Consider the following 20,453-nt stretch of genomic DNA (forward strand, 5'->3'; position numbering starts at 1 on the left):
CTACCAAACCAAGCCGCATTTCTCGGAGACGCTCTCTGATTGGCACTGACTGACGCTCCTTGATTGGCCACTGACACGTTTGCCCAATCCGTGACGAGCTGTGTCTTTGCCCATTTGCACGCCTGCAAACTACCTGGCGTTCTATCGCCATGCTCTAAGACAAACTCTAACCTTAACCAACTTCGAAAGAGTGCCTAAGCTTAACCGTCGAAATAACTTGCCGTCACGTTCTAAGACAAACTCTAACCGTAACCAACTTTAACCAGTGTAGAAACAGGCATCGACCAATCAGAGAGCGTCTCCGAGAAATGCGGCTTGGTTTGGTAATCACGCCACTAACTATTTCCCAGAGGGCTCTGCTATTTCCATAAGGGGATAACGGAAGTGACGAATGGTAGAAGCCACGTGAGGCGGAAGTTATGAAGTGCTGCAACAGCGCGCCAAATTTGTGAAGACGAAAATGTCAACGCAATGTTCTGAAAGCTGGCTGGTGCCACGGATTTAAAAACTTGAGACGTTTCTGTAACGTTAGCGAACTACTGTATGTACATTACGGAAACACCACTGGACGCCAGGAAGATCAGGTACGCCAATAATATATCTGTTCAATAATCAAATGCACCAACATTAACTAGCCTATATAACAATAACGTTAGACTGTCCGTCACTATGCCGTCTTTTTCGATTCTGAGCTGATTGCTTCTGGCTGGGTGTAGTATTGTGATAACAGATCATTTCCTCATTGTAATTAGTCACGAAAGTGGCTACATTGTAATTAACGTTAGCAACACATATTAACAACGGCATTATTTTGCTGTAGTCAATGGAGAAATCGGACAGAAAAACGTGACTGACATAGTGACATTGATTGATTGATTGAAAACTTTATTAACAGGTTGCAGAATGGGTACCGTACAATACAGTACAGCTCAATACACACAATTGTTAAGGGGATGCAGACCAGAGAAAGACTTTCGTCTTGTTTACATCAGGGTCCCCCATTTTCAATTCATCAAGAATTCACATTGCACCTGTACTTTCACTTACACAGTCGATGATTTATATTTTATGGGGAAAATGACTATAACGTTACATCTCAGTCTGTGTTTGAGTATTCTGATACTGTGTTTAATAATAAGTTTGTTGATTTATCCAGATACTTTTAGTCCCAATGTAACTATGTATACAAATGGCGAACATTACAATTTTTTACACTGTTCCCCGAGAAAAGGCCGATATTGATGAACATCCAAAGCTGAAAGTTTGCACTTGACTGCGTCATTGTTCCATTTCAAATCCAATTTGCTGGAGTACAGAGCCGAGACAATAATAATTGTAAAATAAATATGTTATATCGCTCAGCTCTCAATCAATCAATCAATCAATCAATCAATCCATATTTGGTCTGAGAGACGGGCTCATCCGGATACACTGACCCCGGGGTCCTCGGACCTCTCAGCATGTGGGACGTTCTCCTGGGCTTTGCACTGCCCCCCATGTCAGGAATGACAACCCTGCATAGACTCAACCTCTCTAGATAATACATACTGCATTTGACTTTTTTTTCCGCTAATTGCATTTTCATAATTAAGTTATGCATAGGCTACTAAGTGCATTACAGTTTATTTATAATAAAACACAAGATACTTGTGTCCTAATGATAAGGATACACGTGCAATGAAGAAACACTACTAACCATTGCCAAAAGAAAGTCTAACATGTGCCTATACATACTTATACTATTGAATTACTCACTACAAATGTATTACATTGTCCACAATTGCCCCAAAATAGCATTGCCGGGTATTGACAATGCCAATGCTACATACCCTACCACATGGCCCTGGCTCAACGGCCACCACAACATGTAGATAGACGGCGAAAACCAGCAGGGTTATCAAGTGGGCAGTGGCACCGCCCATAACTGGTCTGTTGTTGTAAAGTTAGGCCCACGGCACCTCTGGAACGCTCGACTCAGTTCCAGCATCCCAGAACCACCTCCGCTCCTTCCATGCTAGCTCTCATAGTCTACGATACACACAGAACTGCCTTGTGCTGATAACAATATTACAAACACAACACAGAAACAACAGAGGAGGAATAGGAATAGGAATACTCTTTGTTTACCTTGGCCCCCAGCTGGCATTATTTCTCCTCAAGCAAATCCATTGAATTCCTTTCAATGCTTTATATTCTGACATCTCATTTACCGCCTTTTGTAAACTCGGCCCACAAATCCCCAACTCTCCCATGATAAAGTCGATCACGCTATAGGCTAAACCCACTGCATCCTACTTCTACTGGAAAAACATTCCATCCTCACTGTTCAGTTTCTGCTGCCTAGGTCAGGCCTCAAGTTGGACTGCTAACTGTCTCTCATGGAAGAATGTGTTTTCCATAGATATATATATACCGGTATATATCTATGGTGTTTTCTTCCCAAATCTACCTGCATCTCCCAATCGGTAGCTCCATTTAGGTGGCCTGTCTCATGCCTGCCTAAAAACCTACCTCTTCTACATTTCTCTCCCTCACGGACAAATTGCAGACTCTTACCCGATTACATCCTGTATTCACCTGTACTCTTCTGCTTTAAATTCCTGCTTCTAAGCTTTTCAAAACCATACATGTCGCCATGTAAACCGGCCTTGAGAAAGACTAGTCTTACAGCCTGACATAATGTGCCTAAAAAATGTGCTGTGTCTGAACACAGTGGACACAACGGGCTGTTTTAGGTTCTGTGGTTAGGAATTGTATACGATTTTCCTCCATACTCCACAGATCCCTCCAGAGGCTCCAGGTAAGATTCCTCTTCTCTACACTACAGTTTATCCATTGTCCCTGCTTATAAATAATATTTTTCTTCTGCTACTTCCTGCAGCGTGCAGCATGGCGGTGCCCTTCGTGCAGGACTGGGATGTGGTGCAGACGCTGGGAGAGGGCGCCTATGGAGAGTTAGTAGGATACATTTTTTACACTGTCCTTTTCATTTTCTGTAGTTATGGGTTATCTATAATAATATACTGTATATATATATGCCTAGTCCTACCAGATATCAGCAGCCAGGTCATTTTGGTTCAAAGATGGGCCTTATTTGTATACTATAATCTCACAAAGCCGGACCCAAATCACTGATTTTAAGTTTAAGTTTAACTTTAGACTTTTAACGTCCTTGATTTTTTTGTATTCCTGCGGTATCATTTTGATTGACTATAAATTTTGAATGATAAAGAGATAAGCAAATGCTTACTTTGTTTATTTATGTAAGCTTGCACACAACTACGACAGAGTTTGACACTGAAGAAGACACTGTTGCATCGAAATGGCAGTCGTTCTCGTTAGGGATGTCCCGATCACGTTTTTTTGCTCCCAATCCGATCCCGATCATGTGATGTTGAGTATCTACCGATACCGATATTTCCCGATCCGATCAAAATTCTTTCTTTTTTTTTAACTTTTTTCTTTTTTCTTTTTTTTAAACTTTGGCCATTCCCCTGGCTCTTTTTTGCGTTTATCGCATTTATTCTGGTCAAGGATGACCGACAGAAACAGGCTGAAAGGGTTCAGATGGGGGGGAAGATACTCTGGGAAAGGCACGGCTGCAGTCCGGGATTCGAACTCGCTAAACCCCAGATCCGTGACGAGCACGGTTGTCCCCGGCGCCGAAATAGCGCTCGAGGTACGTGGTGAGCTACTGGAGCTCCCCTTTACTTAAAAAAAGAAAAAAAAAAAAAATTTATTCAACAAACATGACCATGTTCACGTCTTAAACTCATACTGAGGCCTTAGTTTTGGTTTTAAATTGCATATCATCATTCATTTATTTATTGTCACACAGCGCAGAAGAATTTTGCCAAAACAAACCAATAGTATCCAGCTGCAGAATGGCAGACCAGCCACACTCTCAGACCCAAACGCATTTCCTTTGATTTAATTATACATCAAATGATTTATGAAGTAAACTTTTCACCTGGATAACGTCAACATTCAGGGTGAATGTAATGTGAGAAATTGGAATTGAAAAAAAATAAATAAATAAAAAATTAATTTGGGTCTGAGAGTGTGGCTGGTCTGCCGTTCTGCAGCTGGATACTATTGGTTTGTTTTGGCAAAATTATTCTGCTCTGTGTGACAATAAATAAATGAATGATGATATGCAATTTAAAACCAAAACTAAGGCCTCAGTATGAGTTTAAGACGTGAACATGGTCATGTTTGTTAAAAAAAAAAGATGGCAGATTTTTTTTTTTTTTTTTGTCGATCCCGATCTTCGGAAAACCACGTGATCGTAGGGCTGGGCGATATGGCCAAAAACGTTATCGCGATAAAATTATAAAATTATTTTCATATAACTCGATACCGATAATTATCGTCGATATAATGTCTGTCAAGTTTAATTAACTTCTTATGCCCGGCGCCGATGGACGGGCTATTAATAGACTTGTTTTGCTGCTGCGAATGTCTCGAGTTGATGTCGTCATCAGTCTGCGCACGTTAGCAGTTAGCCAGAGCAAGCGGTGTATCCCATGACAATGTACTAAATATGACCCTAAAATACTCCGTTCCGCCCCAATACATTGCAACGACGTCCACCGTATACCCCACACTACTATAACTGGCCTCAGAATTCACGCCACACACCCACTCGGCACGTAAACTATAAAATAGCGCCGTGCAAGCTAATTATCCTAGCCAGCCTTGTTTCCAATGTACTAAATATCACCCTAAAATACTCTGTTCCGCCCCAATACATTGCAACAACGTCCACCGTATACCCCACACTACTATAACTGGCCTCAGAATTCACGCCACACACCCACTCGGCACGTAAACTATAAAATAGCGCCGTGCAAGCTAATTATCCTAGCCAGCCTTGTTTACTACTTGAGTCCTACCTCTCTACCCAGAGGTGCAGCGCGGGTCTCCTTCCGCTGTCGGACATCTCCTTCACCGATTGGTTGTTAGTGCGTGTGCTCATATCCAAGCTTGGAAAATCGATATATCGAAACTTTTTGCGACCACGTTTCATGTTTATTCAGAGGAAATAATTTATCGCGATAGTTATCGTTATTGTTTTATTGCCCAGCCCTACATGATCGGCCCCAATCACGTGATCGGATCGGGACATCCCTAGTTCTCGTACCTAATAAAGAAAATGTAAAGATAATCCGTTTGACTACTCCTATAGGATTCTCCTATTCTGAGAAGCACCGTGTCCTCATCTTCAAAAACGTGATGAAGAGTGCTGTGTTCTCACTCCCTTCCTAACATGTTGAAGAGTGCTGTGTGCTCACTCCCTTCCTAATGTGTTGAAGAGTGCTGTGTACTCACTCCCTTCCTAACATGTTGAAGAGTGCTGTGTACTCACTCCCTTCCTAACATGTTGAAGAGTGCTGTGTTCTCACTCCCTTCCTAACGTGTTGAAGAGTGCTGTGTACTCACTCCCTTCCTAACATGTTGAAGAGTGCTGTGTACTCACTCCCTTCCTAACATGTTGAAGAGTGCTGTGTTCTCACTCCCTTCCTAACATGTTGAAGAGTGCTGTGTACTCACTCCCTTCCTAACATGTTGAAGAGTGCTGTGTTCTCACTCCCTTCCTAACGTGTTGAAGAGTGCTGTGTGCTCACTCCCTTCCTAACATGTTGAAGAGTGCTGTGTACTCACTCCCTTCCTAACATGTTGAATAGTGCTGTGTACTCACTCCCTTCCTAACGTGTTGAAGAGTGTTGTCGTGTACTCACTCCCTTCCTAACATGTTGAAGAGTGCTGTGTTCTCACTCCCTTCCTAACATGTTGAAGAGTGTTGTGTTCTCACTCCCTTCCTAACGTGTTGAAGAGTGCTGTAGTGTGTACTCACTCCCTTCCTAACATGTTGAAGAGTGCTGTGTTCTCACTCCCTTCCTAACATGTTGAAGAGTGTTGTGTTCTCACTCCCTTCCTAACGTGTTGAAGAGTGCTGTAGTGTGTACTCACTCCCTTCCTAACATGTTGAAGAGTGCTGTGTTCTCACTCCCTTCCTAACATGTTGAAGAGTGCTGTGTTCTCACTCCCTTCCTAACGTGTTGAAGAGTGCTGTGTGCTCACTCCCTTCCTAACATGTTGAAGAGTGCTGTGTTCTCACTCCCTTCCTAACATGTTGAAGAGTGCTGTGTTCTCACTCCCTTCCTAACATGTTGAAGAGTGCTGTGTTCTCACTCCCTTCCTAACGTGTTGAAGAGTGCTGTGTGCTCACTCTAGGGCTGACCTTCGATTTTTTTTGGAATTCGAAGCTTCAGGGCTGATATTAGATTTTAATTCGAAGCTTTGAAATAAAAAAAAATGTAAAAAAAAATATTAATATTTATTTTTTAAATGTATTTATTTATTTATTTTGGGGGGGGGGGGGACTTGTACAGCACTTTGTTCAACTTTGTCAGTGCTGTAAAGTTTAAACCTTTTTAAATCTTAGACAACCTAAACACTTTGCTTCCATGAAATATTGTAAGCCGTCATTTGAGGCTTTATAAAAGCAGTACAATGAACACAAATCTGTCGGTGCCGAGTCCAACCTCATCTTAAATAACAAACAGCATTGCTTGTTGTAATTAACACTTTAATCGCCAAGGACGCCTAAACTCGTCATTCCCCGCCATGCTAATTCTGCCAATGACGCCGTAACACGTCATTGAGATCAATATTTCCAAAATCTGTGATCGCAATCATATTTCTCCCCCGGAGACTTGAGATCTACTGTTGATCCCCTCTCAACTCTCCAACGGTTCAAGAGTGCCATCTGGTGGCCGATCGGCGGATCACCCAAACCGGAAACCGGAAACGGAAACTGGTGCTCATCCAAATTCGGTCCGATCACTCGCTATAGGTCCCGGGACTCGAGCTAGACACAATGGATAGCAATCCGTTACCAATAACTCGATAAACAACATGATTTGGACGTATATACTATTATACAACCTGGAGATGGATCGCATATTTCAACATCCCATAATAGGAATATTTTTGCTCCACGCTCATCGCCCAACGGCCCGAGGAGACTGGGGTGAGTTTCAGCGTTTTTCTTTTACAGTGTTCGATACAAACTGCTCTAATGATCATATCACCCACACTAGAAGAATCATCTAACGTTGGCCACGGAATTATAAACGACCCCCCCCCCCCCCCCCCATCCGGTCAACATCAGATGATAAGTAGTAACTTCTAGAAGCACGTCCATTTGACATTTTTTATCTCGCGCCGATCGCTATCAAACTGTAGTTGATCATCAATATAATGCATTTAGGGCTATAAATCACGTTCTGCAGAATGCTGCAGAAAACGATAAAAACATATTTATACTTTAGACCAGGGGTCTCAAACTCAATTTACCTGGGGGCCGCTGCAGGTAGAGTCTGGGTGAGGCTGGGCCGCATCAAATATTCCACACAAAAAGGGTTTCAAGCATTCAAAAAAAAATGCAACTGATCCAATCTTCTCAATCCTTAGCAATAACATTTCAGAACATGAACAGTTCTTCAGAACATGAACAGTTCTTCAGAACATGAATGGTTCTTCAGAACATAGGCTTCTCAGTGGTGTCAGTGGACTCATCCACAGCTATGGAAATGCACTGTGCATTTTTTTTTATTCTATGACAAAGCTGTGCCAGCCAGTATTTCAGTTATTCAAATCACCAGCCAGTATTTCATTTATTCTGGTTGCTGTGCGATCTGAGAGGTCTTTGCTTTTGTTTGCCTTCAAACATGGTCTCCATCACTCAGTCATACATTATTTTCAAATTGCCACCCTTCACAAGAGCTACCGTTTCTTGGCATATAGTCACATTGGTTTGGTGCTGGGACTCAGGATGAATGCATATTTTTCAGTCCATTCACCTTTGAATTGCAGTCTACTTTTCTTTTACTGACCATCTTTGAAAATGGCTAGAAACTAGGCTAGTAGCTACATTTATCTCACAGAGATAAAACTGGGAGCGAGTTTACTGTAGATGCGCCGTCAACTGACTCGGACTGAAAGAGAGAGACGACTTGCATTCCGTGAAGACCCGCCCTACTCCCCTACTCTGCATCTGATTCGCAGACTGTGGGTGAGGGGGGGAACGCTGACTGGATGCTGAATGTGATTGGACCAGACCCGTACACAGACACAGACACAGACAGTGGCAGTGCAGCCAGCCGCTTATGCAGAGCACTGCTCGCAGTCAGAGGAGATAGCGAGGATGCATTCGCCTTCCACTTTACTTGATATCACTCCGGAATCACGTTTCAACCAAGTCACTAACATAACGTTGCTGTCATGAGCCTGCGCTATGGTAGCCTACAAGTGATCAAATAAATAAAACGTCCAACTCTCGCGCAACGTCTCGGCAAACAGTAGCGCGCGGGCCGCATTAACACTACACTTTGATGTTAAGTAGGGGGCCGCAAAATATCATCCCTCGGGCCGCGAGTTTGAGACCCCTGCTTTAGACCGTATTTTAGTATGAATATGTGAATGAAAAAGTATAACGTTCCTACGTCCTGAACGATAGATAATTGACGTTGAATGGGCCATAGTAATGTCAATTTAGCAATACAATTAAAAAAGATATAGCCCTGCAAAGAAGGGGAACTTCTCCATAGACAAATAGAGCTGGCAGAGGATGGTATAATGATGTACATAAGCCTGGCGAAGAAAGTGTTAACAAAGAGAGGCAGAGTTGATTTAAAAAAAATAAAGATATTTTTTTTCTTTTTACATAATCGAATTTTATTTTCATATTCAAATCCCATGCCCATCGAACGAAGCTTCGAAGTATTTAAGACGGCCCTAACTCACTCCCTTCCTAACATGTTGAAGCGTGCTGTAGTGTGTACTCACTCCCTTCCTAACATGTTGAAGCGTGCTGTAGTGTGTACTCACTCCCTTCCTAACATGTTGAAGCGTGCTGTAGTGTGTACTCACTCCCTTCCTAACATGTTGAAGCGTGCTGTAGTGTGTACTCACTCCCTTCCTAACATGTTGAAGCGTGCTGTAGTGTGTACTCACTCCCTTCCTAACATGTTGAAGCGTGCTGTAGTGTGTACTCACTCCCTTCCTAACATGTTGAAGCGTGCTGTAGTGTGTACTCACTCCCTTCCTAACATGTTGAAGCGTGCTGTAGTGTGTACTCACTCCCTTCCTAACATGTTGAAGCGTGCTGTAGTGTGTACTCACTCCCTTCCTAACATGTTGAAGCGTGCTGTAGTGTGTACTCACTCCCTTCCTAACATGTTGAAGCGTGCTGTAGTGTGTACTCACTCCCTTCCTAACATGTTGAAGCGTGCTGTAGTGTGTACTCACTCCCTTCCTAACATGTTGAAGCGTGCTGTAGTGTGTACTCACTCCCTTCCTAACATGTTGAAGCGTGCTGTAGTGTGTACTCACTCCCTTCCTAACATGTTGAAGCGTGCTGTAGTGTGTACTCACTCCCTTCCTAACATGTTGAAGCGTGCTGTAGTGTGTACTCACTCCCTTCCTAACATGTTGAAGCGTGCTGTAGTGTGTACTCACTCCCTTCCTAACATGTTGAAGCGTGCTGTAGTGTGTACTCACTCCCTTCCTAACATGTTGAAGAGTGCTGTAGTGTGTACTCACTCCCTTCCTAACATGTTGAAGCGTGCTGTAGTGTGTACTCACTCCCTTCCTAACATGTTGAAGCGTGCTGTAGTGTGTACTCACTCCCTTCCTAACATGTTGAAGCGTGCTGTAGTGTGTACTCACTCCCTTCCTAACATGTTGAAGCGTGCTGTGTACTCACTCCCTTCCTAACATGTTGAAGAGTGCTGTAGTGTGTACTCACTCCCTTCCTAACATGTTGAAGCGTGCTGTAGTGTGTACTCACTCCCTTCCTAACATGTTGAAGCGTGCTGTAGTGTGTACTCACTCCCTTCCTAACATGTTGAAGCGTGCTGTGTACTCACTCCCTTCCTAACATGTTGAAGAGTGCTGTAGTGTGTACTCACTCCCTTCCTAACATGTTGAAGCGTGCTGTAGTGTGTACTCACTCCCTTCCTAACATGTTGAAGCGTGCTGTAGTGTGTACTCACTCCCTTCCTAACATGTTGAAGCGTGCTGTAGTGTGTACTCACTCCCTTCCTAACATGTTGAAGCGTGCTGTGTACTCACTCCCTTCCTAACATGTTGAAGCGTGCTGTAGTGTGTACTCACTCCCTTCCTAACATGTTGAAGCGTGCTGTAGTGTGTACTCACTCCCTTCCTAACATGTTGAAGCGTGCTGTGTACTCACTCCCTTCCTAACATGTTGAAGAGTGCTGTAGTGTGTACTCACTCCCTTCCTAACATGTTGAAGCGTGCTGTGTACTCACTCCCTTCCTAACATGTTGAAGAGTGCTGTAGTGTGTACTCACTCCCTTCCTAACATGTTGAAGCGTGCTGTGTACTCACTCCCTTCCTAGATATCCAGCACATGTCCAGATCACATCCCTGGTCCCCCGACCAAAATAAATAGTTTGTTTTACTATGTGATGTGTGCATAGAATACTGTACAATGTCAGTACATGAGTATTTCCGTTTTTCTGGATGTCAAAACTGCTGTGCGAGTGATTCAAAACATTGAAATGTGACATTCTGTTCTGTCATGGCTCTTCTGTCATGTCTCTTCTGTCATGTCTCTTCTGTCACGTCTCTTCTGTCATGTCTCTTCCCAGGGTCCGTTTGGTTGTGAATCGTCACACTGAGGAGGCGGTAGCAGTGAAGGTGATTGACACCTCCCAGAATAAAGAATGTGATGACAATGTCAGGAAGGAGGTCTGCATACATAAGGTAGGTTGGCTGGTTGCTTGGTAAGTCTACTGCATACAACATAAAGTTGGTTGGTTGGTAGGTCTATTGCATACATAAGGTAGGTTGGTTGGTAGGTCTATTGCATACATAAGGTAGGTTGGTTGGTTGGTAGATTGTATGGATGCATAATTAATCACATTTCTATCTAAATTGCGATATGGCCTACTGCAATTTACAAATCATAGGAGGCTGCAATATTTGATTAATGCCAAGACCTTTCTGAATGAAGTAATGTGGTGCTGCATAGAAGCCCTGGCCTGCAAATTGTATTCCACAGCTTTTAGGAAACCTTTTGTTTGGTACAAACCCCTGCAAAAATGTTCCTTTTTATCTAATATTGTGAATCATATCACAATATCTGTCAAAATAATCACTATGATTTGTACAACCCTAGTACGTTTGTTAGGCCTGTTTCTACTCATACAGACACAATTATTGGGACCCCAGAACAACTATTTCCTTGTACTAGGTGCGCTATTACCAGAAAATGTATACAATCAATCAATTAATCAAATTTATTTATATAGCACATTTAAACATGACACTTGTCAACCAAAGTGCCTCACAAAGAATTCACCAACATGCACACAGTTGTTGATACATGCAGGACTCTTTGAGACAGACGTATGCGTATTACCGCTGCCATGTTTGGCGCGGAGCACCCGGGGTGGGGGGGGGGGGGGAGTCTCACTGCAAAGTCTTACAGCAGCTCTCTGGTTTGTCCTTGGTGAGTCGTTCGGAATTTGTTTTGACTGGCTGGCAACATTCCTTCCATCCACGTCGGTTTAATTTTTTTTTTCTTTTCTTTTTATTATTTTTTAAACAGACATATAAACAAACATGACAACACACGATAAGATATACAAGCATTAATTACAGTGCATATCCAATGAAATTACCATTTAGTCAAATGTCTTATACAGGATATACCCCTAATACCTGTTATCTAAAAACCTACACACATATGCTCCAGCTCGAACCCCCCCCTCCCGGACCCCCCATTGGATAATCCAACCATTATAACTTGTTCCTAACCAGACACTACCATTATATGCTAGCTTTTATTCTCTCCACCACTTCTAACCACAATGTCATTTTGGATTCATTGAGACCCAAAATTCTTGCTGTAGATATTTCTTGATAAATCACATCGAGATATGTATGAGTCCAGACCTTCCGGCACATTTTTTCCGGTTGAAACCATCGTGATGCTATCAGCTTTTTAGCCACTGTGATACCGGATAAAACCAATCTCTTTAGCTGTGGAGGTACTGCATGCTCAAAGACATCATTCAGCAGTAATACAGAGGGGTGTACAGGTATATCCAGAGTTAAGAGATTTGCTAATTGCTGGGTCACTTCTTTCCAAAATATCTTAACTGGTGGGCAGTCCCAGTACATGTGCATAAATGTCCCTTCGTCCCCATTTGTACATGGGGAACATTTGGAGTCTTGTTTAAGACTCATTTTGTTCAGTCTTATAGGAGTTAAGTATGTCCTGTGAATATAGTTAAGATTGATTTGTTGATGGTCCGGGTTTCTTGATGTAAGTTGTACATTTGCCCAGGCCTCTTGCCAGTCAAAGTCTGTCTCCAGGTCTGGTATATCCCTCCTCCAGACTAAGTCTAGATGGAGGGTTTCATACGAGGCCGTTAGTAATTGATGATAAAGATCTGATACAAAACCTCTCGATGTCTCTCTTTCATAGAAACATTTGTGGTATCTGTGGTGTACAATTGGTATATTTAATGGAACACCGTGAGCCTTCAAACATGCCAATAACTGTGCGTAAAAATAATATGTGGACGACTTGGTGAGATTAAATTTTTTGCGTATTTCATTGAAACTACAAAAACCCTGTTTGTTGAAAACGTTTTCCTAATGAGTGTATGCCTTGCTTTTCCCATCTAGGGAATCTTATAGGTTGTTTTCCAATCAAGAGTGCATTGTTATTGAATAAGGGAGTATGATTATGCCATTTATGTGGGGTAGAATATTTTTTTTGTGTTTCGCGCCATATTCGGATCGCATGAGATGATTATGGGGCCAAATTTTCGTTCGCATTGCTTAATTGATAATTTGGTGTAGTATACTATAGCCTATGTGGAGCTACTATATTTTCTTCTAAATTTCTCCAGGATACTAATGCTTGGGGATCAAACCATGTTGTTAGTGGTCTTAAAGTGTACGCCTTAAAGTAGTGGTAGAAATCTGGAAATGCCATACCTCCGTCTGCTTTGTTTCTCTGTGCGGTGGATCTTTTTATACGTGGTGGTTTGTTATTCCAAATAAATTTGTATGTGGAGGAGTGTAATTCTTTCCAGTAACCCTTTGGAGGGGGTAACGGTAGCATTGAGCTGAAGAAGTTGATTCTAGGTAGGACGTCCATCTTAACTATTGATATCCGTGCCTGTACTGAGTTTTTAAGTTTTGACCACCTGACAAGGTCGTATTTGATTTTGTTTTGGATTTTTATGTAATTGTGCTTCACCGTTTGGCTTATGGTTGGGAATATTTCCACTCCCAAACATCTAAAGTGTTTTACCATAGGTATCTCTTTTGGGAGGGTTATATTTCTTTTTGCAGGGGCGTTAAGTGGGAGGAAGGCCGACTTCGGCCAATGTATCCTAAATCCCGATAGATCTCCAAAGTCCTCAATCAGCTTAAGAAGATGAGGCAATGCGGTGTTGGGGTTTTGCATGAACAGTATTACGTCATCCGCATATAGACTAATTTTGTGTTGTGTGCCCTTGATTATGATTGGTTCTATGGATTGGGATTGTCTTATATATTGTGCTAAAGGCTCTAATGATGGATCGAATAGTCCGGGACTAAGAGGGCAACCCTGTCTAGCTGAGCGTGATACCGGAAAGATTTCGGAGATGAATGTACCTGTTGTAATCATGGCCGATGGGTCTTTGTATAATACTTTAATCATATCAATGAATCCTTTTCCTAACCCCATCCTTTCTAATACTGCCCATAGATACGACCATTCCAACCTGTCAAAAGCTTTCATTGCATCCAGGGACAGTATCGCCTTAGGTGTGTTGTCTTCCTTGTTAGCATCTAGTACGTGTAGTAATCGTCTTATGTTATCAGTGATCAAGCGACCTCTTATGAAGCCAGTTTGGTCCGGATGAATTAAAGACGTCATATGCTTTTGTAGTCTGATGGCTAATACCTTAGAGTACAATTTGATATCGGTTCCGAGGAGGCTTAAAGGTCTATAACTACCGCACTCGGTGGGGTCTTTGTCTTTTTTAAGGAGGACTGTTATGAGTGCAATATTGTCATTCTTATGGAAGTTCCCCTCCTTGACTGAGTATAAAATCATATTTAGTAATAAGGGTCCAATTATGTCCCAACAAGAGAGGTACATTTCTGGTGGGATACCGTCTCTTCCAGGAGCCCTACCACTTTGCATTTCAGATATGGCCTCCCTAAGTTCATCTAGTGTGATCAGTGTTTCTAACTGTTTAGCGTCATCCTCTGAAAGTTTAGGGAGGTTAATTTGATTAAGATATGTGTCCATTTTGTTTGGATCGAAGGTTGTATCTGATTTGTATAAGTTGGAGTAGAATTCTTTGAATGTCGTGTTTATTTCTTTGGGTTCTGTAACAAGTCCTTGTTGTGCTCTAATGGTAGTTATATCTGCAAATTTTGCGTTTACTCTTAATCGCATAGCTAATAGATGACTTGGTTTGGAACCTTGGGAGTACTGCTGTTGTCTTGTGCTGCGTATTTGCATTTCAGATTGTTGTCTATATATGGCGTTAATCTATTTTTTTAGTATATTGACTTGATTTTCCAGTCGAACCGAGTTGTATTGTAAAGAATTAAATAACGTTGAGTAAAGCGTTTCCAGTTCATCCAGTTTTGAGCATCGATTCTTGCGTATTTGGGAGGAAAAACTATCAGTGAAATCCTTGATCATTCCCTTTGTCGTCATCCATAATATTCTGGGATCCTGCACCGTATTCGCATTCATCCGAAGGAATACCGTAAGAGCTTCTTTGATTTGTGTAATGAATTCCTTGTTATTGAGCAGCATCGTGTTAAATCGCCATCTTGGGGCTCGGGTTGATAGTATACCAAATGTTCCTTTTAGGAGTAAATAACAGTGATCTGATAATGCATTGGGTATCATTTCCACATCGTAGTTATCAAATAGTCTCGGATGTAAAAATGTAATCTATTCTGGAAAAAGTGTTATATCTCGCAGATCGACAGGAGTACTTCCGGGTCGTGGGGTTAAGTGATCGCCATAAGTCATTTACACCTGTAATCTTCGACCAATCCTTTAATGCATTAGATGATTTTTTTTGTTCACTGGAAAAGGAGGGGTTTGATTTGTCCATCCTTGGATTCCAAATGGCATTAAAATCCGCACCAATTATAAATGAGTATTCTGGAAGGTCTAACATTACTCCGGTAAGTGTAGTGAAGAAATTAACTTTGTATAAATTTGGGGCGTATACCGCTACCAGCGCTATTTTCCTGTTCTTGTGTAAAATCTTAGCTATAGTTATTCGACCATCTGCATCAGACCATACTCCCTTCAATACCAGGGCTGTACAGTGCGATGATATCGTCGCAAATTGCCCCTTTAATTGGCCGTTGCGATTGGTAAATATTATCTGGGGGCGGGCTTGCGAGTAGTGCTTTCAAGCCTTGGATTCGCATTTCACTCCTAAATTATCCAAGGCGTGTGATGACACGATGACGTCACTCACGCGAGCTGAGCAGTGAGCACTCAGCAGGTATGATCAGCGAGCTGCGGCGTCTGCTCCTCCTCCAGCCCTCTCGCACCCGTGGCTGTTGTAAACACTGGGACCTCGGTGAGCCTGCCAGCCGGCTAGCTATTGATAGCTATCAACAAATGCTCCAGTAAGTCTAGTAGTGCATGATAGCTTGCGTTAGCTTACTGTTTAAAACGAAACGTCCCATTAAACTAAATAGTTCAGATAGCTCCGTCCTGATATCAATGTCTTATAACACTGAGTCGATGCGTATTCGAGCTGAGGGCACGCTGAATATAGTCAATAGGGACCAGCTGCAGCGCCGGAGAATCCTGGCCGTAGCTGGAGGCTACAGTATAGGGCCCAGCTGCAGCTCCGGAGAATCCTGGCCGTAGCTGGAGGCTACTCAGTACACACAGACAGTGGAGCTGGTTGCATATAGCGAGCATTTAGACTTGTTGCGTGGTGGCGATGTCTTGCAGATAATACAACTACAAGTATGATTATATAATATATATATTTTATTAAAAAAAAATTATATAAAATAATTTTTTTTCTTTTTTTTTAAATCAAAAACAATCAATATAAATAATGGTAAAATTGTTATTAAAAAATTTGCCCCTAAAAAATATTTTTTGCCCCTAAATTTCTCATTTAGGGGCAAGTGTGCCCCTAGTGAAAAAGCTTAGCGTACAGCCCTGAATACAATGTTCAATTTCCGTCTAACGACTATGGCTACTCCCCGAGTTCTCGTTCCAAAAGAAGAGTGACTAATGTTATGTTATGTGTTGTCCGCTAATGAATCTATGTCTTTCTCTAAAATGTGCGTTTCGCTTAGCAGAGCCACGTCCACCTGTTCTTTTTTCATCAGTGTGAGCACGCTTTTGCGTTTGTGTTGATTATTTATTCCACCAGTGTTCCAGATCATTATATTCAAACTAGCCATAATCTATACATGTTGTTGTGTAGTTGTTGGTAATGCTTCTGGAGTGCGAAGCTACAATAGATGTACATCCAATTATTGAGGTCCCGTTGAGAGCCGAGCTTAAAAACATATATATATACAAATAAAAATCCCCTATTCCCCCCTCCCACCGAGAATCGTACAGGACTGTGTTCCATGAACACAACCTCCGCGTATAACTCCCTCCCTTAAACCACCGGATATCCCAGAATGATCCAATTATCCTTAACATTCCTATGTATACCATAGGATCTAACATTCTAAATTCTACCATAAGTAGAATGTCAACTGTGGCTTGGCCACTTTCCCGTTAAATAAAAATTTAAATAAGATAAACTAAAAATAAAGCTTCAATTATCATGCCATAATCACTTACATTTTATAAGAACTTGTGTAATTTGTAATAACCCAAGAATAATATGGAGGTATTGAACTGAAAAGAGAACCTCAATAAATCATAGAAAAGAGAAGAAAAAAGAAAAAAAGAAGATAACATTAACTTAGATCTTTAAAGAGCTTTACTATGCTTAAACACCTAGAGTATAAATTGAAGAAGTAGTGGAATATTTCCAATTAATAAAAAGCAGTTTTTAAATACGTATATGCCGCATTTCCCCTGGCCATGGGTGGGCGATGATCCGTTGTGAAAAATGTTATTCCGATATGGGCCCACCGGTCCTCAGCCGGCCGCTGCTGTGATGGTTCTGTGATTCTGCAGCTAGATGCTGTTGGTTATTCCCCCGAAGGGCTTCTGGCTGTATGTCTGGCCACGTATTGCTGTTATTCCAGAATGTTCCCTATATCAAAGAATGTGTTAGATGTTCTAGATCAGTGGTCACCAACCCGTCGATCTTGATCGACTGGTCGATCTTTGAGACTGTCCCTGTAGATCTTTCCATGAAAATTAAAAATAATTTTTTTTTTTTTTATAGATCTTACCCTGAGAGTCCACATTACAGTTCTACTTTTGTTTTGATGTGAAAATGATGCTGCACTTAGCACTGACTGCACTTAGCACTGACTGAGAAAGTACAAATTACAGTTCTACTTTATAAAATGCTCATTGTAAATATGTTTGTCAATGTTAATAATATGAGAGTCCACATTACAGTTCTACTTTTGTTCTGATGTGAAAACTGATGCTGCACTTAGCACTGACTGCACTTAGCACTGACTGAGAAAGTACACATTACAGTTCTACTTTATAAAATGCTAATTGTAAATATGTTTGTCAATGTTAATAATATGAGAAAGTCCACATTACAGTTCTACTTTTGTTTTGATGTGAAAAGTGATGCTGCATAAGATGACTGCACTTAGCACTGACTGAGAAAGTACATAATAGTTCTACTTTGTCGTTTTAATGTTGGACCAAAGCATTGCATGTAATTAGAATACAGGCAAATAAAAGTAATTTAGTTTAAAGTACAATCTTGGCTGTCTTTTTCTCTCAACGCTTCAATAGGTAGATCTTGCCTTCACCAAAAAAAAAAATGATCTTGGGCTTAAAAAGGTTGGTGACCACTGTTCTAGATTATTCCAATATGTTGTTTTTACAGTGTTAGAATGTTCCAGTATGTTCTGGAATGTTGTTAGAATTCCATACTCTTAAAATAAGGATCACTTCAACGCCATGTTCATCTTCTCTGTATCGTTCCAATTTTGAATCCAATATGTCCACAATAATAGAAGCCCAACGGGGAAAACATTCAATAACTCTGAGCTCGTAGGTCTCTCTGCCCCAAATCTGCGGTTCATTAAAGTTTATACTATATGGTGTCCATGCCTAACAGAGATTTAAAGGCCGTTTATACATTATCCTGCATTTTGTGCTGCCATGTATTTGACTGCATCTTCAGGCGAGTTGAGGAAAACCCTTTCTCCTTGTTTATCGACGATGCAAAGTCTTGCAGGGTATATTAATAGGGGTCTGTATTTCTCCAGATAGAGTTGAGACATCACCGTCTTGAACTTGGCTCGCAGGTCCACCACCTCCCGACAGTAATCTTCAAAACAGTGTATTGATATATCCTTGTATTTCAGATTGCCTTTCATCCTGCGAGTCTCACGAATGATAATTTCTTTTATTCTGACTTGACGCAGGACAACCATTATCACTCTGGGTCTGACGTTATTGTCGTTGGCTCGGGTCCCCAATCTGTAACACTGCTCCACTTCAGGTACCTTAGGAAGGATCGTTGGTCCCAGGATTTTCTGTAATTCTGTCGCAAACTCTTCAGGGTGTGTGCAGCTCACCGACTCGTCCAGACCGACTATACGAATATTCAGCTTGCGACTTTGATATTCCATCTCGAATATTTTAGCTTTCTGTTCTTCATTGATTCGCTTAAGCTCAACCGTTATATCGTTGAGCTCCGACTTGAGTTCTTTGTAGTTTCCCTTCATCTCAGCCGTTAAATTAACGTTGATATCAGCTACGTCTTTGTAGATCCGACTGAAATTTTGTTGGTGTTCTTCCAAACCTGTTTCCAGTGCAATGGTGCGCTTAATATGTGCGTCGGCATCCACCCTTAGCGCTTCTATTTTGCTTTCGATAAATTCTTTGATAGCATCTACTTTTTCGGTTATTGACTTCTCCATTTTTTTCATTTCATTTTTCATTTCCCGGATGATATATTCGGTGTCTGAGGAGGTGTTTGTAGGGGTTGAACTTGAGGAGGACGCTATCTCGTCTATATTCTCTGCTATTTGTCGTACGTATCCTGCGGCCATAGGCGAGTCCTCTGCGCTTGGTTTTGCAATCGTTTTATCTCTCCTTGGTGGCATCTCAATTCTTTCAGTCAATATAGTTAGTTGATGATCTCAGTTGATATATGCGTCAAGTTTTAAACGCATTGGTAGTTTATAAATATGTTTTTAAAACGAAACGAAAAAATAACGGGTGAGCAGCTGTGTCACATGCGACTTACTCCATTCTATAGTAAACCGGAAGTTTAAATTTGAGTAGAATTATAACTCTATTGATTTGAGTGGAGTGAGTTTTAACAACTCCGTCCAAATGACTGAATGTGTTAGTCCAAGTGTCTTAGTCGGTTCATTTTGGTAGGTCCTGTGCGTGGTAAACGGATCCAAAATCTTCTTATTGCAATCCAAAAGCTTCGATAATCCAAATGTCCACGTCTTCAAGTTGGTAGCCCGATTCAAATGTCCCAAGAGGCAGAGAGGGTTAGCCTTAATCTGCTTTCTTGACGAAAATATGAGATCCCCTGATTAGATCCATTTTGAGTTGATTTGAGTATAGTCCGACAAACGGCACGAAGCACAGAGCACAGATAGCAGAGAGCGAGAGGAGGATGCGACTGCACCCTAGGAGAGGGAGGATACATTACATACATACATTACATACATACATACAATAAGCTCGATCTCTGATATTTGTATTAGTATTATTATTTAGTATTTCGATAATAGCTTTTATAAAAACTTGGGGAATCATAAGATTTCCCTTGGGATTGTATCGGGAAACACTTGGAAGATTTTGAATTTCTTATTTTTCTATATGGTAATTAATCTAATACTAATAAAGTCCTGTTTACAGATGCTAACCCACTCCAACATCGTCCGTTTCTTTGGCCATCGGAGGGAGGGAGCCACGGCCTACATCTTCTTGGAGTACTGCTCTGGAGGAGAGCTCTTTGACCGGATAGGTGAGACAGACAGGAGTACTGCTCTGGAGGAGAGCTCTTTGACCGGATAGGTGAGACAGACAGGAGTACTGCTCTGGAGGAGAGCTCTTTGACCGGATAGGTGAGACAGACAGGAGTACTGCTCTGGAGGAGAGCTCTTTGACCGGATAGGTGAGACAGACAGGAGTACTGCTCTGGAGGAGGGCTCTTTGACCGGATAGGTGAGACAGACTAGAGTACTGCTCTGGAGGAGAGATCTTTGATCAGATAGGTGAGACAGAC

The 20,453-nt window shown here is 41.7% G+C and overlaps 1 protein-coding gene across 1 annotated transcript in view; it reads left to right on the plus strand.

Moving 5' to 3' along the window:
- The first annotated feature begins 448 nt into the window (after positions 1–448).
- Positions 449–20,453, plus strand: part of chek1 (checkpoint kinase 1) — a 39,082-nt gene continuing 19,077 nt past the window's right edge. Inside the window, exons 1-4 of the mRNA XM_084309746.1 lie at positions 449–584; positions 2,882–2,954; positions 10,683–10,797; positions 20,084–20,192. Coding sequence (XP_084165872.1) covers positions 2,890–2,954; positions 10,683–10,797; positions 20,084–20,192 — 289 coding nt within the window. The 5' untranslated portion in view covers positions 449–584; positions 2,882–2,889. The remainder of the gene's footprint in view (positions 585–2,881; positions 2,955–10,682; positions 10,798–20,083; positions 20,193–20,453) is intronic.

Source organism: Notolepis coatsorum (genome assembly GCF_963971535.1).
Source record: "Notolepis coatsorum genome assembly, chromosome: 3".
Classification (NCBI taxonomy): domain Eukaryota; kingdom Metazoa; phylum Chordata; class Actinopteri; order Aulopiformes; family Paralepididae; genus Notolepis; species Notolepis coatsorum.